The sequence below is a fragment of the Physeter macrocephalus genome, chromosome 9, assembly GCF_002837175.3.
Source record: "Physeter macrocephalus isolate SW-GA chromosome 9, ASM283717v5, whole genome shotgun sequence".
NCBI classification, from domain to species: domain Eukaryota; kingdom Metazoa; phylum Chordata; class Mammalia; order Artiodactyla; family Physeteridae; genus Physeter; species Physeter macrocephalus.
The window spans coordinates 25,746,068-25,763,650 of record NC_041222.1 but is presented as its reverse complement, the minus strand read 5'-3'; the positions used below and the strand labels follow the sequence as shown (position 1 = coordinate 25,763,650).

Here is a 17,583-nt window from a genome sequence, read left to right as displayed (position 1 = left end):
GGGCGGGCCCATTCCCAGCCAGGGCAGCGTCAGGGACGGCGGGAGGTGCAGGCAGGCTGTTGTAGAACTCCCAGCGCTTCATCTGCAGCTGCTGCAGCCAGTATAGCATCGCTTGCTTGGTGGCGGCCTGAGAAGCACAAGGGTTAGTTGGCAAGGCCCTGTGCCCGCATGGTGGCACTGGGTGTGGGATGCAGGAAGGTCATGGGAGGCTTGGCAACTCTCTCCTTCCCAGAAAAAAAAAAAAATGTCACTGCGGGTGACACCTCTGAAACACCACATGCTTCTTGGCAACAGAAGATAACCGGGCTCTGATCTCCCACTCAGAGGTTCCTTAACCTTTCTGGGCCTCAGTTTTCTCATCTGTCCTATGGTGATGATAACACTCATTTCATAGGGTGGTTATGAGGGTGAAATGAAGTGAGGAAAGTAAAGTATCCAGCACAGTTCCTGACATGCAGTAGGTGCTCAAAATGTGCTCACTGGATAAAAGAATTTGGAGGTGTTAAGAGAGAGGGAGAGAGCTTTGAAATTCTGACCTGGCTGGGGCCCTAGTAGCATCATTACCTCCCTGTGTGAAATCTCAGTGTCCTAGCTGACTTTGTGGAATGGGGAGAATCTCTCCTGTTTTGGGGATGATGTGATTGGGGACTGGAAAGCCATATGCACACAACATTGTGGCACCCTCCAGGCAGCCCACAGGAGGTATGGTTGATGCTGGTCATTAGTCTCCCAGCACTGGATGGTCCACATACCTACTCTCACACCCATTATGTTGCCGGATCCTCCACTGCGGAGGCAGGGCGGGAGTGATCGGCCCCTTCCATAGATGGAGAAACTAAGGCTTTGAGGTCGCCCAGGCAGGTGGTGGCAGAGCTGGTCCCAGAATCCGGGTCTCCCACTTCTAGATCAGAGATTTGTTGTAATTTATGGCCGGGAGATTGTGACTTACATAGAGAAAGCCTAGGATCGGTTGGGCTGCAGAAGCTGGGCAGCTCGCTGGGAGTGGATGGTGAGCCTCACAGAGCTGCCCACAATCAAGGCCATGTGAGAACATCAGCAGGAAACCAGGGCAAGCCCCCTTCTCAAGAGGACCACAGTGAGGTGTGCACAAGGCTAGGGGGCTCCCTGAAAGAGGCCCTCGGCCTGTCATGGAGGTATCAAATCAGATAAAATGATGCCCACCATTCTTCTCTTTCTATATACTTTCCCTGAGAGACCTCAGCCCCTCCCAGGGCTTCACCATGACCTTGTGGTGACAAGCTCCTGCCCATACCCGAACAACCCATTTTATTAATTCATTGGACAGGTGTATATTGAGCATCTACTATACGTGTCAGGGACTGTGGAAGGCACTGGTGAGCCCACGCACACAGCCCCATCCTCTTGGAACTTAAGAGTCTACTGAGGGGGACATATAACTGTCTATCCTGTGGTTTCCTCATCCTGGGTTCCCTGCTGTCAGTGACTGCCCCAACCAGGCAGTCAGCCAGTTACACAAGCCACCCCTGACCCCTCCCTCACATCCTTAGCCGCCCCCATTTGTCTCCCTCCCCACTGCTACAGCTCTAGCTCGGCCATCATTCTCTCCTGACCACTTCCTGATGGACTCCCGAACCACACCCTTGCCTTCTCCTAACTTGTTCTCTGCCCAAAAGCCAGACTGACCTTTCTCGACATTCTCATCTCACAGTGCTTCCTTGCTTAAGGCTCTGACAATTTCCCACAGCCCATAAGACAAAGTCCAAGCCCCCTGGCCTGACAAATGCCCTGCCCTCGGGCCTCTGCTCTTCCACTCCATCTTGTGGGCCCCTCTATACCCCAGGCTCCTGGGATTTGCCTGGACATTCCAGGCTGTACCATGTTTTCCTATGTTTACTCATGGGGCTCTCTTGGCCTGGAATATCCTTCTCCCTCTTGTCTGCTTGTAGAAAACCGATTTTCTCTTTCAAGCGTCAAGGTGTGGTCGCCCCCTTCCCACCCCACCCCCACTCTGGTCCATGAGGCCCTCTCTGGATAGCCCCACCTACTCAGTGGAACAGACCCTTCCTGTCACGGCACCTTTCTGGTATAGACTTATCATACTGTCCCTACAGAACATTTTACTGCGCATGCCAGTCTCCCTGTCCGTCTCTCACAAGACTTTAAGTGGTTTGAGCCCCAGGGGGCAGGTCTGATATTGCGCCACACCCCAGTTCCTAGCACAGTGCCAGGCACACACACGGATCAATGGAATAGTAAAAGGGACGTGTTAGCGACCCTGTAGACAGCATTCAATGTGTGGGAGCAGACACATGACCCATAAGCCACAGTAACCCTAAAATGCCTGCCCTCCTGGCCTGGAATTCCTAATTTGCATTATTTTTGCTGATCCCCCCCACCCCCCAGCCTGGTCACTAGCCTGGCCCAGACAGTAAAGTGGAACTAAGGCTGTGGGCTATATCCAGGGGGCTCAAGAGATGCCCAGTTGGCTGCAAGTAGGGATGGAGGTGTGGGAAGACAGGGTGGGGGTCAGGGAGGAGGCAGTCTTCTGGCACACTCTCCTCTGCTGAGTGTGAATTCCAGAACTCTTAGCCCACATCTGTCTTTCCAGTTAAGTTCTAGGGCACTTCCTCTTGACATGACATGAACTTTCTGACCTTGGTTCTATCACTATGTGTGTTCATTCAACAAATATTTATTGAGGACCCACTAGGTGCCAGGCTGTATTCTAGGCACTGAGATTAATTCAGCAACTTGTAGGTGCCTGTGATATGCCAGGTGCTTACACACCCTGTTATAAATCTCACAAACTATCTAGGTACTAAGAGATTAACTTGCCCAGAGTCACACAGCTAGTAAGTAGCTGATGTAGAATTTGAATCCAAGCCTGTCTGATTTCAAAGCACATGGCCTTTGCACTGCTTCAGGCTTTCTCAGTTAAATATGATAAAACAAAACCTACTGATGAGAAAACAGGTTTAGATGTGCATCAATGAACAATGTAGGTTGATCAGTGAAACCTAAGTATTTATCTCCCAATCTCTGCCAACGTTTTCTCAGCATTCACTCCCCTTGGCCACAACATCAAGAAAAGTAATTCAGGATCCGGGCCTTGAGAGAGGATGGCAAAGCTCATATCTTGACTATACTTCAGCCCCAAGTAAGAAAGTTAAGGTAACAGCATTGTTAGCCACACCTAAAAGTAAAAGTTTTGACCCAGTACTGAGAGGTAGAAAAGCTATGGGATTCCAAGTGTGGGCTACACCACTTTTTAGTTGTGTGACCTTGGACCAGTCACTTCATCTCTTTGTGACTCAGTTTCTTGATCCGTAATATGGGTCCATCATCCCGGCCTTTGTTGTGGGAACCCAGTGAGGAATTGGGTGTGAATGTGCTTTGGAAAGTACAAAACCCTGGGCACCCAGGGTTCACTGGGCTGATCAGGGTCGGTGATTATCGTAAGTTTACTGTGATCACCCACCTGCGCCGTGCTGTGCCCTGGGATCTCATCCCGGCTGAAAAGGAAAAAACTGCTCCATTTACCTTCAAGGTAATAATCCGGCTGGGAGTCTTGATTTCGAAAGTCCCCTCCTCGGCGTCCGCCTTGCAGTCAAAGACTGCACTGGAGAGGTCGATACTGTCCAAGGGATTTGCATCCTGCGCGGTCCGCGAATAATACAGGTGGCATTTCCTCTCGTCGTAGAAGAACCAGCGGGATTTCCAGCCCCGGATGGGCCCTTTGCCGCCAAGCTTACTTAAATATCCACAGAGTTTCTTGGGGGCCGTCTCCAGGGGCCGGGCGCAGCCTTCCGACTCCTTGGGAGGCAACACATCGGGGTTCCTGGCCAAGCCGGCAGGCTCTTCGGACCCAGGGACGGGGGAACTAGACTCCGCGGGTTTCTCCTGGGTGCTCTCCATCGCCGAGGGACTGGAGGTCGGCGGCCCAACTCCGGTCAAATCTCGGAAACTCAGGTGACACCTTCCAAGAGGGAGCTTTCTGGACAGGGGCGGAGCCAGTGGTGACCCGCCCCCAAGAGACGACGGAGGGACGCGGCTGGCTGCGGTGTGTGCGCCTCCTTGATGGAACGCCCAGTAGGGGCTGCTGGCTACGCCCATCCGAACCTCTCTGCAGCCAGGACACGCCCCCTGCCGGCTCCTCCCACCCCGCCTTCTTCCGGCTTCTCCTCCGTGCCTATCCGCCATCTTTACTGGGGGCAGCTTCGGGCGTGAGGCGGTCCTCGGGTTGAAGGCGTGGTGACCCTGAGCTAGTTAACCGGCGAAAGGGAAGCTGCAAGAGACGCCGGTCCCCGACTACGCTGCTCTGGTAACTCGCGTAATGACGTGGATGGGTCTCTTCTCGCGCCTTATGGGCCTCCCGCCTTTTTTCCCCAGGTGCCGCTCGGGTCACCGTCGGACGGCGGACCGCGCGGCCATTAGTTGAAGGGGACGCCCGGCTCGGTGACGCCACTTCCGGCGCCGCTGAAAGCGCGCGTGGATTGTGGGCGCTGCTAGGGGCTTATTATCCGCGGGGCTAATTTAGCACCCCCGTGACTCAGCTCTGACCGCGGCGGCTTCTCCTCCCTCGGTCCCAGCTCCCACTCGCCTCCTTCCCTGGCTGCTCGCGTTACATTGGGTGCCCGGGCCCGGCTGCTGCCCTTCTGGAATCCAGTGCCTGGACGGAGTTGGGCTCAGTAAATTGGGTAAATAAATATGTATCTAGGCCCTGACAAGCTCGGTCAACTTCATGTCTCATTCTACCTCTTGTCCTTAAGTTTCTCCCCTTCCCTCTTGTCTTAGGCGCATCCCTCCACTTGGGCTGTGGAGCCCATTTCCTTCCACCTCTTTAGGGGCATCACGGTTCTCCTCTAGCCCTTTCTTATCTCTTCTCCCTTTAGCTTCTCCCACTCTGCACTTCTTAAAATTCTCATTGTTGTGGGAAAATTATGCTCAGAGACTGAGATTGTCTTTGCCAGTAATTTATTTAACACCGGTTAACTGCAGGAATTATCATTTATAATACTATTTCACAAGTCAGTAGCATACAGGATAGTAATGTCTTTTAATAAGCTAATAAATAACATCAAATTGTAACAGGGCCACAAGGCTAAAACTTATGGATGGTTTCTAAGAGAAATGTTTCCTGTCTTCTCCCTCTGTTCCTGGGAACTAAAACTTACATTCTTGTTACTGTGCATTCCTTGTTCCTGATTAACGTGGTCGGGCCTTTTTGTCGTTTTTGCTTGTTTCTCTTAACCCTAGCCCCAAGACTTTCCTTTAAATACACCTGCTTTCTCCCCAGAAGGCAGGACGGTAGTTTTCAGGACATTAGTCTGCTACCCTTCTCATCTGCTGGCAATCAATAAATTTCTCATTCCTTTATCCTCAAAACCTTGTCCTTGTTATTCTCATTTGGCATGAGGACTAGGAGCGCATTTTTGGTAACAAAATTGGCTGAGACAGCCAGGAGGCACGTTGGCGCCCCTGTGGTGTGCATCCCGGTCTCGACCTCCCATCTAACGCTGTCGAAGCAGGGAGGGGTGCCCTGGGTTGGGCTTGGAGCCCTTGCCTGTGGGAGTGCTGCTTCCTGGGGAGAGAGTGAGGGGCTGTCCCAGCGGCTGGAGCCCCATCTTACTCCCGTCTCTCTCCTTGAAAAGGACGTGGTCTCCTGTAGCTTGAACCTTCTTTGAGGAAGAGTTGCCACACCTTGGCCACTTGGGGAAGTGCTCCCCCACCCCCCGCCCCTTGATTCCACACTTTTGGGGAAGGTTGTGAATCTTCCAGCCTGTTAGGAGGCATTTGTGGCGCCATTGGTGTTAAAGTCATGGTTGAGTGGGACCAGGGAACCCAGCGAAGTCGTTCCCTTTTGTTCTCTTTTGAGTTTTGAAAGGTTCCTGTTTGTCTAGTTGGCCTTCGTTTTGATATATTTTGGGTTGGTTCCTTTGTTGTTGTTCTTTAGTCATTTGTCTGCTTTCAAACATGGGAGGTGCCTTTAATTCCATCTGAAAGTCCCTTGGGAAGAATTCTGGCCGATGGCCAACTTATAGCTGTAAGCCTTTGTCTAAAAGGAAAATGGGAAATGAGAGCTCTATTCCATCTTGTAGTTGTTCCCTAGGGTGTATTTTACACAACTGGGGGATTTTTAGTATGCTCTTAGAAAGAGAAAGTTAAATGATGAGAATTTTTTAATAAGATAAAACACTGGACACAGACTGCTAGACAAGTCTGAGTTTGCCTACTTTTGTCTTATGAGAGAAAAACTAAAGATGTTTGGGTTTATTAGATACACATCTTTTACCACATCGAAGAAAAATTATGCTGTGAAAAAAAATGTATATTTTTAGAGGTTATGGAATATGTTCTTAAGTTTGCCAGTCAGGAAATACTGGTATGACAAACAGTTCATAATTGCTTGCTTCTTGGTTTTCATTTTAAGGATTAAAAATTGTAATATATGTGCAATTAAAAACTACTAGAAATAATAAGGGAAACATTTCAGTATGTAAATAAAGTAGGATACATGTTGTTGGTAAGAGAAGGTGAGAAGAATGGGGATATTTTTGTTAAGGGAAAAGAGTAATTTTGTCCTGAAGCTAGTTATTTCTAAATGAGGGGAGAGGAGGACAAACTTATAGGGATATAGGAAGTGATGGAACGGTTGTGGGAAAGGAACCTTGAGAAGAGAGTTTTATGCATGGTCAAAACTGGCCAAGATTAGATTGAATTTAATTAAGTAGATGAATTTGTTATTAAAAGTGAGCTGGTACAAGGCTGGATTTTGGTTTACTCTCTCTCTGTCAAGAGAATAGTTTTTCCTGGAATATTGAGCTGCTTTTGATAACAAACTGTAAGTTTCTTCACTTTTTAAGTGATCTATTGTAACGTTCTGTATTTGACTCTGAAATCTTTTATTGTTACTTTTGTTAAAATAATAAGTTTTGTTTCATAGTGACTTATGATCCTGTTTGACCAGGTGTTTTAAAACTTTTTGATATTTTTGACAAACTTCCCAAGGATCAAATTCTAAATAAAGTTCTTTTAACCTCTAACTAACTTTGGGATGTTTCAGTGGGCCCCTGAGGTATCTCAGAGAGAAATTTTAAATTAATTTGAATTATTTCTTATGTTAAATTACATTGGAAACATTGTCAGGTGAGTGGTGATAAACCTTTTTACGTTATATTGTATGGGTAAATCTTATTAAAATGTTCTAGAAATTAGATGAAGTTCCTAAAATTTGGATGTGTCCTGGTATTGTTATCAGTCATAATTCTAGTTATTATCTTAAAATGTCGTACGTCATAGCACTGTTAAGCTTCTTTGTCGACTGCATTGTAATCAGATCTTTAACCGTCACCTTTATGTCTTTTGTCATTCATAGACAGTTATTATTTCATTCTGATGCTTTGCAAAACTGCTTCATCTTTAAGACGAATCATAGAACAGACTTTTTGACAAGTACAGCTTTCTGATAACTTTCAGATCATACTGCTGAATTGGGTAGAAATTAAACAATTCTAATGGAAACCCTGATGGTTTCATAAACTGTTAGCAAAAGGATTAGTTACATAGGCTGAGTGAACTGATGAATATGGTGGTAATTTTTTGGTTTTTATCTGAAATATTATTGGCTTTTAATCTGTGTTTTTCAGATGTAAAGAAACCTTTCCCCTTAAGCTAATTATGATTTATAACAACTTGGTAAATTATACCCTTGTAAGTAGAATTGAAGCATTTATCTTTTCTTTCTATCTGATCCCTCCAGAGATTGGAAACTCTTGGGTTCCCAGAAGTCTTGTCAGATGCATGAGGCAGGTCACCTCTTGTCAGGTGCGGGAATCTCAAGATATTCTGGAGACCTGGAGAAGAGAGGAATTTACCCAAATCTATAGATATCACAGGCAGAATCTGAAGGCAAGCCATTAGCATGGCTTTCCTAGCCTTGAGGGGCCTTTTAAAAGTTCGATCTGGGATTCCTAATGAAGAGTTCCAGTGCAGCCAGTTTAAGAGAGCCTATATGAGCAATTACACTTATGCAAATAATCAGGCCAAGTTTATGGAAACCAGACTTATTTTGAACAAATTAGTCTTAACACATTATTATTTTTTTATAAGATACTTAAATATATATATATATTTATTTATTTGGCTCTGTGCTTGGTCTTAGTTGCGGCACGCAGGATCTTTGTTGCTGCATGTGCGATCTTTAGTTGAGGCACGTGGGATCTTTTAGTTGCAGCATGCGAGATCTTTTTAGTTGCAGCATGTGGACTCTTAGTTGCAGCATGCGGATCTAGTTCCCTGACACATATATACTAGTGTCCTGGAAAGTGATAGTTCTTCAGAATATAGTTCTGATTCAGACGATGTGAATGTTAGACCAACAAAAAGACAAAAAACCTTAGTGATTGATTCTGATACAGAAAGTGAAAATGAAACTCACAGTGGTGGAGAATGCTCCTTTGCTTCTACAGAAGAGTGGATTGAAGACAGCATTTGACAGAAATTAGAAGACTTTACAGGTGTGTCCGGTGTAACTATTGAATGTAATAACCCACAAAGTGTTAGTGAAATAACCGCATTAATTTTTGGTAACGACTTTTTCGAGTTGATCGCTTCTCAAACAAACTTGTATCATCAACAGAATGAAAAATCATATAAAAATTATGATAAGGCTTTAAAATGGAGTGATGTAACCAGTAGTAACATGAAGTTTCTTGGATTAATAATTTTGATGGTACAAATAAGAAAGTCTCACTGGGCGCCCCTGTGGGCGGGCTGGACTTGGTGCTCGCACTCCCTTGGCTGCAGCCCGGCGCCTGCTGCACCTTCCACTTCCGATCCGTGGTCGGTCGATCCAGTGTTTGTGCCACAATAACGTGTCGGCCCCGCTGCCCGCCATTGTGCCCGCCGTCTGGAAGGCCACCGCCGCAGTGATTTTCCTTCATGGATTGGGAGACACAGGGCATGGGTGGGCAGAAGAATTGGCAGGTATCAGAAGCGCCCACATCAAATACACCTGCCCACACGCACCGGTTATGCCTGTAACATTAAATATGAACATGCCCATGCCTTCTTGGTTTGACATTTTGGTCTTTCACCAGATTCACAGGAAGATGAAACTGGAATTAAACAGGCAGCAGAAAGTATAAAAGCTTTGATAGGGCAAGAGGTGAAGAATGGTATTCCTTCTAACAGAATTATTTTGGGAGGATTTTCTCAGCGAGGAGCTTTATCTCTGTACACGGCACTGACCACACAGCAGAAGCTGGCCGGCGTCACCGCTCTCAGCTGCTGGCTGCCCCTGCGGGCTTCCTTTCCACGGGGTCCTATCAGTGGCTTGAATAGAGACATTTCTATTCTTCAGTGCCATGGAGATTTGGATCCTTTAGTTCCCCTAATGTTTGGTTCTCTTACTGCTGAAAGGCTAAAAACTTTGGTAAACCCAGCAAATGTAACCTTCACAACCTATGGAGGCATGATACACAGTTCATGTCAACAGGAAATGATGGATATCAAGCAGTTCATTGATAAACTCCTAACTCCTATTGATTGATGTCACTAAGAGGCTTTGTGGAGAAGTACACACCAGCATCATCATTGTAGAGTATAAACTTTTTCCTTTGTCCGATCTTGAAACCTCTAATGTTTGCAGTGTTAAAATGTTTTGCAAATACACACCAATGACACAGGCTAAATAAATCTCCTCATGGAAAATTTATGATCTTTTAAGTTTCTATGTATGTATTTGTGTAACATGATCCAGAATATATTAGTATTAAAATAGGTGAAGCAGCTAGCTTCTTTCTCCCAAATGTAATTCAGCAAAATAATAAAATACTGCAACCAGATTTCTTATTACATCCCTTAAAAATTATTAGTAAGTATGCTTAATGAAAACTTGTTCAGGTATAAATGAGCAGTTAAGACATAAACAGCTTATGCATGCTGTGACTTAGACTCTGGACTTATTCCCAGATTACTTAGTCACCATGCAGTATCTGTATATATATATTTTTAAATAATTTATTTATTTAATTTTGCCTGCGTTGGGTCTTCGTTGCTGCATGCGGGCTTTCTCTAGTTGCGGTGAGTGGGAGCTACTCTTCGTTGTGGTGCGCGGGCTTCTCATTGAGGTGGCTTCTCTTGTTGCGGGCCTTGGGCTCTAGGCATGTGAATTTCAGTAGCTGTGGTGTGAGGGCTCAGTAGTTGTGACTTGCAGCCTCTAGAGTGTAGGCTCAGTAGTTGTGGTGCACGGGCTTAGTTGCTCCATGGCATGTGGGATCTTCCCGGACCAGGGCTTGAACCCATATCCCCTGCATTGGCAGGCGGATTCTTAACCACTGCGCCACCAGGGAAGTCCATGTATTTTTATATATGTGTTCATACGTACTTAATAATTTTAATACATAATAAGAATAAGGTGTTATTACATTATTACTAATAATAGGGATAATGCTTCTAAGTGTCAATAAAGAGTAATATTGCTATCTTCAATTAATGGCCCTTTTATTTTGGGGACCAGGTTTTTCTTTCCTGAATATAATTTCTATTTAATATTCTTTTTTCCTCTCTAGAAAAGGAATGTGTTCTTTCTTCTTTTTTATTCTTCATAACGGACCAAATATTGCCTACTTGCCATAGACATCTGCTGTCAATGCGTGCTGTAATTTGACATTCTGAATCACAGACATGACGGCATTGAAAACGTATTTATACTTGTAGAAAGAAACCAGACATCCCTTCAAAGTTTCTACACTACTTCTTAAACTGGACCTTTGTCTGCTGTTTAGGCCGGCAGGGTTACTTGAATCTTCAGTCCAGGTAACGAGAATAATTCTGTGGTTGTATTTTTCTGTAATTAACTGAAAGAATGATTAGGTCATATTCTAGTATGTTCTGAAATATTTACTGATCTTACAAATTGTAATTTCTAAGATGATTTGCTCTAAGATGATTCTCCTCATAGCGTAGAGTTTTAGTTTACTTTTTTTGCACATATGTTTGAAACCGACTGCTGTAGGAAATGAACAGTACATTCAAAATATTTGCTTTACTTTTTTCTGCCAATGGACTTATTTGAAATTTTCACTGTAGTCAGAGAGTTTCTGTGCAAACATAAAAGTAGCAATTATTTTATTTTAAATAGATTTTTCAGATTATTGGTTAACATTATTTGAAAGCAAGTTTATGGGTAATAAAAGTTAGTCAGAACTCAATACATATGGTGTAGTTACCACCCAGTTTAATATGTGGCAAAAATGTACACCTGATATTTCTGAACTGTTAATTTTTCTGCTGTATTCCAACTGACCAGAACACCGTTAGGAATGCATCTTTATAAATGGGTGCTACTTGATGATGGAAATGATTTCGTATGGACAGTATAGGATGTTAATAATGAAGCCATATGTTTATGTCTGGATTTACAGTTTTAAACAATCATTTACTAAGTCATTTTGCTTTTATCTTGAAGAATATAAACTGTTGTTTCACTTACATAAATCAGCAAGATCTAATTTATGGCAAGAAATATTCCGTTGAAATGTTGTGCTGTAACGTGGGAAAATGTAATCTTTTTCACGGTTTCTATCAAAGTGAAATAAAATTTAATTCTGAAAAAAAAAAAAAGTCACACTGGGAAGAACATTGGTCGACTGATCTCTTACTTGAAACACCTATCTTTCCAAAGATTATGACGAGAAGAAGGTTTGAACAAATAATGACATTTCTTCACTTTAACGATAACTCAGAAATTCCACTTCCTGCAGACAGAATTTCAAAAGTTAAACCTCTTTTGGATTATTTTCTGCCAAAATTTCAATTGATCTATATACCCAAACAAGAGCTATCACTTGATGAGGCAATGATAAGGTGGAGAGGACAACTCAGATTCAAAACCTGTAATCCTGGAGAACTTACAAAATATGGAATTTTGGTCAGGATGGTTAGCAAAAGTGAAACTGTATGTATATGCAGCCTTGAGATTTACATGGGTAAAGGAAAGAAACTGCAAGAAACAATATTGTTGGTCCTACAACCTTATCTTGGTTCATGGCACCATATTTACCAAGACAGTTATTACAACAGTGTGTTTACATCTGAAATAAGAGAGAATCATGGTCTACTAAACCAATTAAAGGAGAAATCTAAAAATCTACAGAGGGGAGAAATGACATTCTTATGGAAGGGAGAAGTGATTCTTCTTATATGGAAAGACAAGAGGCTAGTCCGCATGGTGACAACTATTCAAGACACCTCCATAGCATCTACAGGAAAGGAATGCAGGAGGACTGGCCATCAGATAACTAAGCCCACTTGTATATAAGAGTATAATAAATATATGAAAGGAGTTGATCGATTCAATCAGTATCTGGCAAACTTCAGTATCCTCCGGAAAACTTGAAAATGGTTTAAGAAAGTGGGTTTCTATTTGAGTAATTGCAGTTTATTCAATGTGTTTAAAATTTATTATAGCCTTATTGCACAGAATAAAATGACTTACAAGCAGTTTTTGTTAGCAGTAGTTAGAGAATGGGTAACTGACCATTCTGGTGAATGTAGTGGTAGTCCCGCACCTGGTCCTTCAAGCCCCCTGCACAGATCCACCTTGTCGACTGTCAGGTAAAATAAAAGAACATATTCTAGAGGAAATAATACCCACAGGACTAAAAAAAAAAAAATGCTGCCGGGAAGTGTAGAGTCTGCTCTTCCAGGGGAAAGCGCAATGAAACATGGTATATTTGTAATAGATGTTCTGTTCCCTTGCACAGAGGTGCCTGCTATACTGCCTGTCACACTCTAATGAAATATTAGAATGCTTTAGTAAGACATATACAAAGTTTCAAATAAATACATTAAGTGCAAAAAAAGTTGCTGATATTTACTCAGATGCGGGTGTTTCAATATTCACCTACATAACAAATTGCCAGCCATGGGCATTAGTTTCTGCAAAAATCCCCTGGTCAGTAATGTGTTTATTTGGCTAGATTTAGTAGAAATGAGGGTAATTTAGAGAGAAAAATTATGTTTCAATAGTATACCTTTGGATATTGAAGTTTTGTTTTTACTGAGGTTTTGTATTTATTCTCTACGTCCAAGATGGCTCCTTGTTACTATGTTACATTATTGTAAAGTTTAATTGAATTATTAAAATAATATTCTAAGCTTGTTTCTAAAGCCAGTCACAGTGATCTATCTTTGGATGAAGATCAAATGCCCTGTGACTTGCAACTAGGAGATTATGCACCCTGGAAAAGACATCATTTAAAGGACTGTCTCCAAATTAGACAAAAGGACCCTTATCAGGTACTCTTTAGCTAGCGTATGTGCAGCAAAATTGAAATTGACTCTTCTATTTATTTATTTATTTGGCTGCACTGGGTCTTGGTTGTGGCATGCGGGATCTTCGTTGCAGCATGCAGGGTCTTTAGTTGTGGCATGTGGGATCTTTAGTGGTGACGTGTGGGATCTTTTAGTTGCGGCATGTGGGATCTTTAATTGCGACATGTGGGATCTTTAATTGCGACATGCAGGATCTTTTAGTTGCGGCATGCGGAATCTTTAGTTGTGGCACACGGGATCTTTTAATTGTGGCATGCAGGATCTTTAGTTGCGGCATGTGAACTCTTAGTTGCAGCATGTGGGATCTACTTCCCTGACCAGGGATCAAACCCGGGCCCCCTGCATTGGTAGCACGGAGTCTTAGCCACTGGACCACCAGGGAAGTCCCTGAAGGAAATTGACTCTTCATATTTTCCGCTTAAGAAGGGCCTCTGCATTGGACTGTCTATAGAAAAGACTGCTGACCACAAATGACACCCATACCAGGATGAGAAGAAGTTAACAGTAGTGGTAGGCAGCTGACCCCAAGATCTGGACCAGGCCTGTAAGAACCATCCAACTAATTTATTTATTATTATTTTTAAAATATTTATTTATTTATTTATTTTTGGCTGCGTTGGGTCTTAGTGTGGCACGTGGGATCTTTTTGTTGTGGTGTGTGGGCTCTTCGTTGCGGCATGCGGGCTTCTCTCTGGTTGTGGCATGCAGGTTTCTCTCTAGTTGTGGTGCGCAGGTTCAGTAGTTGCAGCGCGTTGGCTTAGTTGCCCCACAGCAGGTGGGATCTTAGTTCCCCAACCAGGGATCGAACCCTCATCCCCTGCATTGGAAGGTGGATTCTTAACCACTGGACCACCAGGGAAGTCTCCATCCAACTAATTTAATTGAACTGTTTAACAAATGTTTGTCTTCCTATCAAAATGGAAAGTTATTGTTTTACTTCTAACCATACTTTTAACTCCAGTGTTTAGGATGGAAAGAAAATTCTTTAGTGAAGTTGTCATCAAGAGTATAACTATTCATGGCATGTATCACTGCTTGCTTTGAGTATACTGCGAAAAGCACATATACAATGTTTGAATGACAATCTGGTATATCCGATAAAGTGTAGAGCCTATAAAATGTTTCTTCGTTGGCATACGTCTGAGCTTGTTCACTATGTTTGATTAGTTTTCCTCCAATGTGAATAACTAGGTGCGCGCACACACACACACACACACAGAGTAGGCCTAGCACTGAGGGGCATGGTGGACCTAGGGCCGGCAGCAACCACCCTGGCATCAAGCGACAAATATTTTGATCATCAGTGCTTTCTATCGAAAGATTTGCAAACAAAAAGGGGAAATTATAGAAGAAATTTTCACATATTGAGGTATGGCAAGGTTATTCTGGCTTTTACATGATTTAACTTAGACTAGAACAGCCTGTTTGTGACCTGTCAGAGACATGCATTGTACATCTGCTTTAACCAGTAAGAAAAAGAATACATTTGTAAATCAAAGTAGAGTAACTGGTTCAGGCATCCAAAATAGAGCTGGATGGCCATTCTGAACGTGGTTTCAGACACATTTCTGTACTACTGAGAACCTGATTGCCAACTGCAACCTTATGGCCTCAAGGTGCTATTACAAGAAGAGGTGATGTCAAGCCAGAAAGAAAAAAGAAAAAGCCTCTTTGCATATCTTGCAGGATTCTAGAGCATCTTTTGGGACAAGATAATTCTTTAAAGTGAAAGTCCAGAAGTTTCTCTCCTCTAATCCTCAATTTTAACATTGCCCCTATTCAGCAGAAGTAGCCAGAAGACTTCGTTGCCCTCACTCCCATAGATATGGAAGGTTATAACTGACAGGGCCACAAGGCTAAAACTGTTTGATGCATGATTTCTTTTTTTTTTTTAATTTATTTTATTTTTATTTTATTTTTGGCTGCGTTGGGTCTTTGTTGCTGCACGTGGGCTTTCTCTAGTTGCGACAAGCGGGGGCTCTAGGCGTGCGGGCTTCAGTAGTTGCGGCTCGCGGGCTCTAGAGCACAGGCTCAGTAGTTGTGGCACATGGGCCTAGTTGCTCCATGGCATGTGGGATCCACCCGGACCCGGGCTCCAGCCTGTGTCCCCTGCATTGGCAGGCAAATTCCCAACCACTGCGCCACCAGGGAAGTCCCTGATGCATGATTTCTAGGTGAAACTGTTTTTCCTGTCTTCTCTCTCCATTGCTGGGAACTAAAGCTTAGAGTCTTTGTTATCGTGCATTCTTTGTTACTGATTAATGTGGGCAGGCATTCTTGCTGTTTTTGTTTGTTCCTCTTAACCCCAGCCCCAAGATTTTCCTTTAAATATGCGTGCTTTCTCCCCAGAAGGCAGGACAGCAGTTTTCAAGATGTTAGTCTGCTACCCTCCTCATTTGCTGGTATATCAATAAATTTCTCTTTTCTTTATCCTCAAAACCTTGCCCTTGTTATTTTTATTCGACATTGGGGAAAAGGACTGAGTTTTCGATAACAAAATCAATGATATATTAATTTATACTGTTCCAGGCAAAGGGGGGAATGAAAGCAATAAAGTCCAAATTTAGTTCAGGAATACCCTTCTATGAGTTGGTTCCCAGTAGATTCATTCCTTCCAACTAAAAGTCGGGTATCAGCTGCTGGCTTAGGTCCCAGTACCAGTGTTGGCAAAGGCTGCTCCAGAGGTTATTACTCCAGGGACCCTCACATGGCTTGTGCCACTGCCTGTTAGGACTAGTATTGCCAGGGCAGGAACGGATATCTCTTCTCTTCCTGAGACTGCAGCACAGTTTAGCACCACTGCTGACCAAGAGTAGCCTGGCTAGGGTTAGGAGCATGTGTCTCAAGAGCTTCACAGAACTATTTGGATCAGCAAAGAGTAGCCTTGCCCAGATGGAACACCCTAGACTTGCTGATCAAACCTCTTGGTTTTTATCATTTAAAAGTCCATCATGTGATGGGTACCACTGCCATTACCTTGGTATCAATGATGTAATGCTCCTGTCCACTCCAGGTGCAAAAGCTGTGTCAGAAAGTCCTAATATCCAACTTCAAAACAATTTCATCAAAAAGAAGTTATTCACAGCAAGTTCAAACCACAACCAACTTGTATAAAACAAGCTTTCCAAACATGGATTTGAAATCATAACAAGTTGATACATGACACTGGTGCACTCTCAGTGATAACATTGAGAGGCAGTGGATAAAGGTGAGGGCTCTGCAGTCCATTTCCAGCACTGCAGTCTTGAGTGATTTACTCAACGAAGGTCTCAGTCTTCTCATCTATAAACATGGAACTAAGGAGAACATCTGTCTTTGGAGGCAGATTTAGGTGAAGTTAATGAAGCTTAAGCTCACCTGCAGGGGCTGCTCAATTTGTTATATTTATTTTCTTGTTCTGAATAAGCATCCATTTTCGTGTCTAACTTTGTGTTCATAATTGTGTTTTTTTCTAAGGAAGCCTTCAATACTATATAAATTCCAATCTCCATAAAACCTGAATACACTTCTATCAATATCCCTAGAGTTATTTTGGTAATTAAATAAAGCAATTTGTGTGAAGCTGTAAGCACAGAGTGTGGGGCACAGTAAATGCTCAGTAAACATTAACTATAATTAAAACAATAAAGTAGATCTCGGGGCAAAAGGCAGTAAACCACAAAGAGGATGGAAGATTATATAGTAGAATTCACACCACTGAAAACTCGGAAATACTATAATTGCACTTGGAGATTTTAACACACCACTTTTAGCCTTTGTGAGATTTGCTAGAAAACAGCCACAGAAAACAAAGATACAGAGATCAGAATGCTATGGTAAGGTAGGGTCAATTAAATAGGGATTACTTAGTCTTTTTATATAATGTTCCATATCAAAAAGACATTTTTGGTTTCCAAAAAGATTTTGTGCCAGAAATACCTTGTCATTAATATTTGAAAATAATAAAAAAGTTAACAACCAAACAATCTAATCCCTTAGAAATAAAAACAATAAATTTTCTAAATAACTATTGGGTAAAAGGGGAAATAGAAGCTGCCATTATAAACTATTTGGTGCAGAAGGCTGGAAGACAATAAAAGCTGTACATATCAAAATTCAGCCTGAGTGCTTAGTCACTGGTGTCATATGGACTCCAGTATTAGAATTCTAGCACCAGTGATTAACTGTGTGACCTTGGGACACAGACTAGAACACTATCATTCCTGTGGGTAAAGAGTTGGAAGGGGTATTGCAGGTTTTTCAACTTTTTCACCCTGTTACAGG

General features: G+C 43.1%; 3 protein-coding genes across 13 annotated transcripts in view; 2 read left to right on the top strand and 1 right to left on the bottom strand.

Moving 5' to 3' along the window:
• Window positions 1-3,966, bottom strand: part of LOC114486920 (TBC1 domain family member 2A-like) — a 4,689-nt gene extending 723 nt beyond the window's left edge. Inside the window, exons 1-2 of the mRNA XM_055087373.1 lie at window positions 3,523-3,966; window positions 5-127 (exon numbers count right to left, since the gene is read on the bottom strand). Of these exons, the coding sequence (XP_054943348.1) occupies window positions 5-127; window positions 3,523-3,897 (498 nt within the window). The 5' untranslated portion in view covers window positions 3,898-3,966. The remainder of the gene's footprint in view (window positions 1-4; window positions 128-3,522) is intronic.
• A 204-nt stretch (window positions 3,967-4,170) lies between these two features.
• Window positions 4,171-16,830, top strand: PGBD4 (piggyBac transposable element derived 4). 11 transcript variants are annotated; one of them, XR_008618203.1, is made up of 4 exons: window positions 4,171-4,303; window positions 7,629-8,498; window positions 10,554-13,284; window positions 13,642-16,830. XR_008618203.1 is itself a non-coding variant. In XM_055087083.1 (4 exons), exon 4 carries the CDS (start codon window positions 11,387-11,389, stop codon window positions 12,302-12,304), a length of 918 nt encoding a protein of 305 aa, XP_054943058.1. In that variant the 5' UTR covers window positions 4,171-4,303; window positions 7,742-7,806; window positions 8,400-8,498; window positions 10,554-11,386; the 3' UTR covers window positions 12,305-16,830. The 11 variants fall into 11 exon arrangements, 10 of the variants coding, with proteins under 10 accessions (XP_054943058.1, XP_054943057.1, XP_054943055.1 ...); XM_055087083.1 differs by having other exon boundaries at window positions 7,742-7,806; window positions 8,400-8,498; window positions 10,554-16,830; XM_055087082.1 differs by having other exon boundaries at window positions 7,629-7,692; window positions 8,400-8,498; window positions 10,554-16,830.
• On the top strand, window positions 8,724-10,546 carry LOC112065503 (acyl-protein thioesterase 1-like; the record flags this gene model as incomplete). The annotated part of the gene is given in 2 exon segments (XM_055087084.1): window positions 8,724-9,063; window positions 9,066-10,546. Coding segments are annotated over 2 exon segments (807 nt in total), but the record flags the coding sequence as incomplete, so codon positions are not given.
• Window positions 16,831-17,583: the final 753 nt, after the last annotated feature.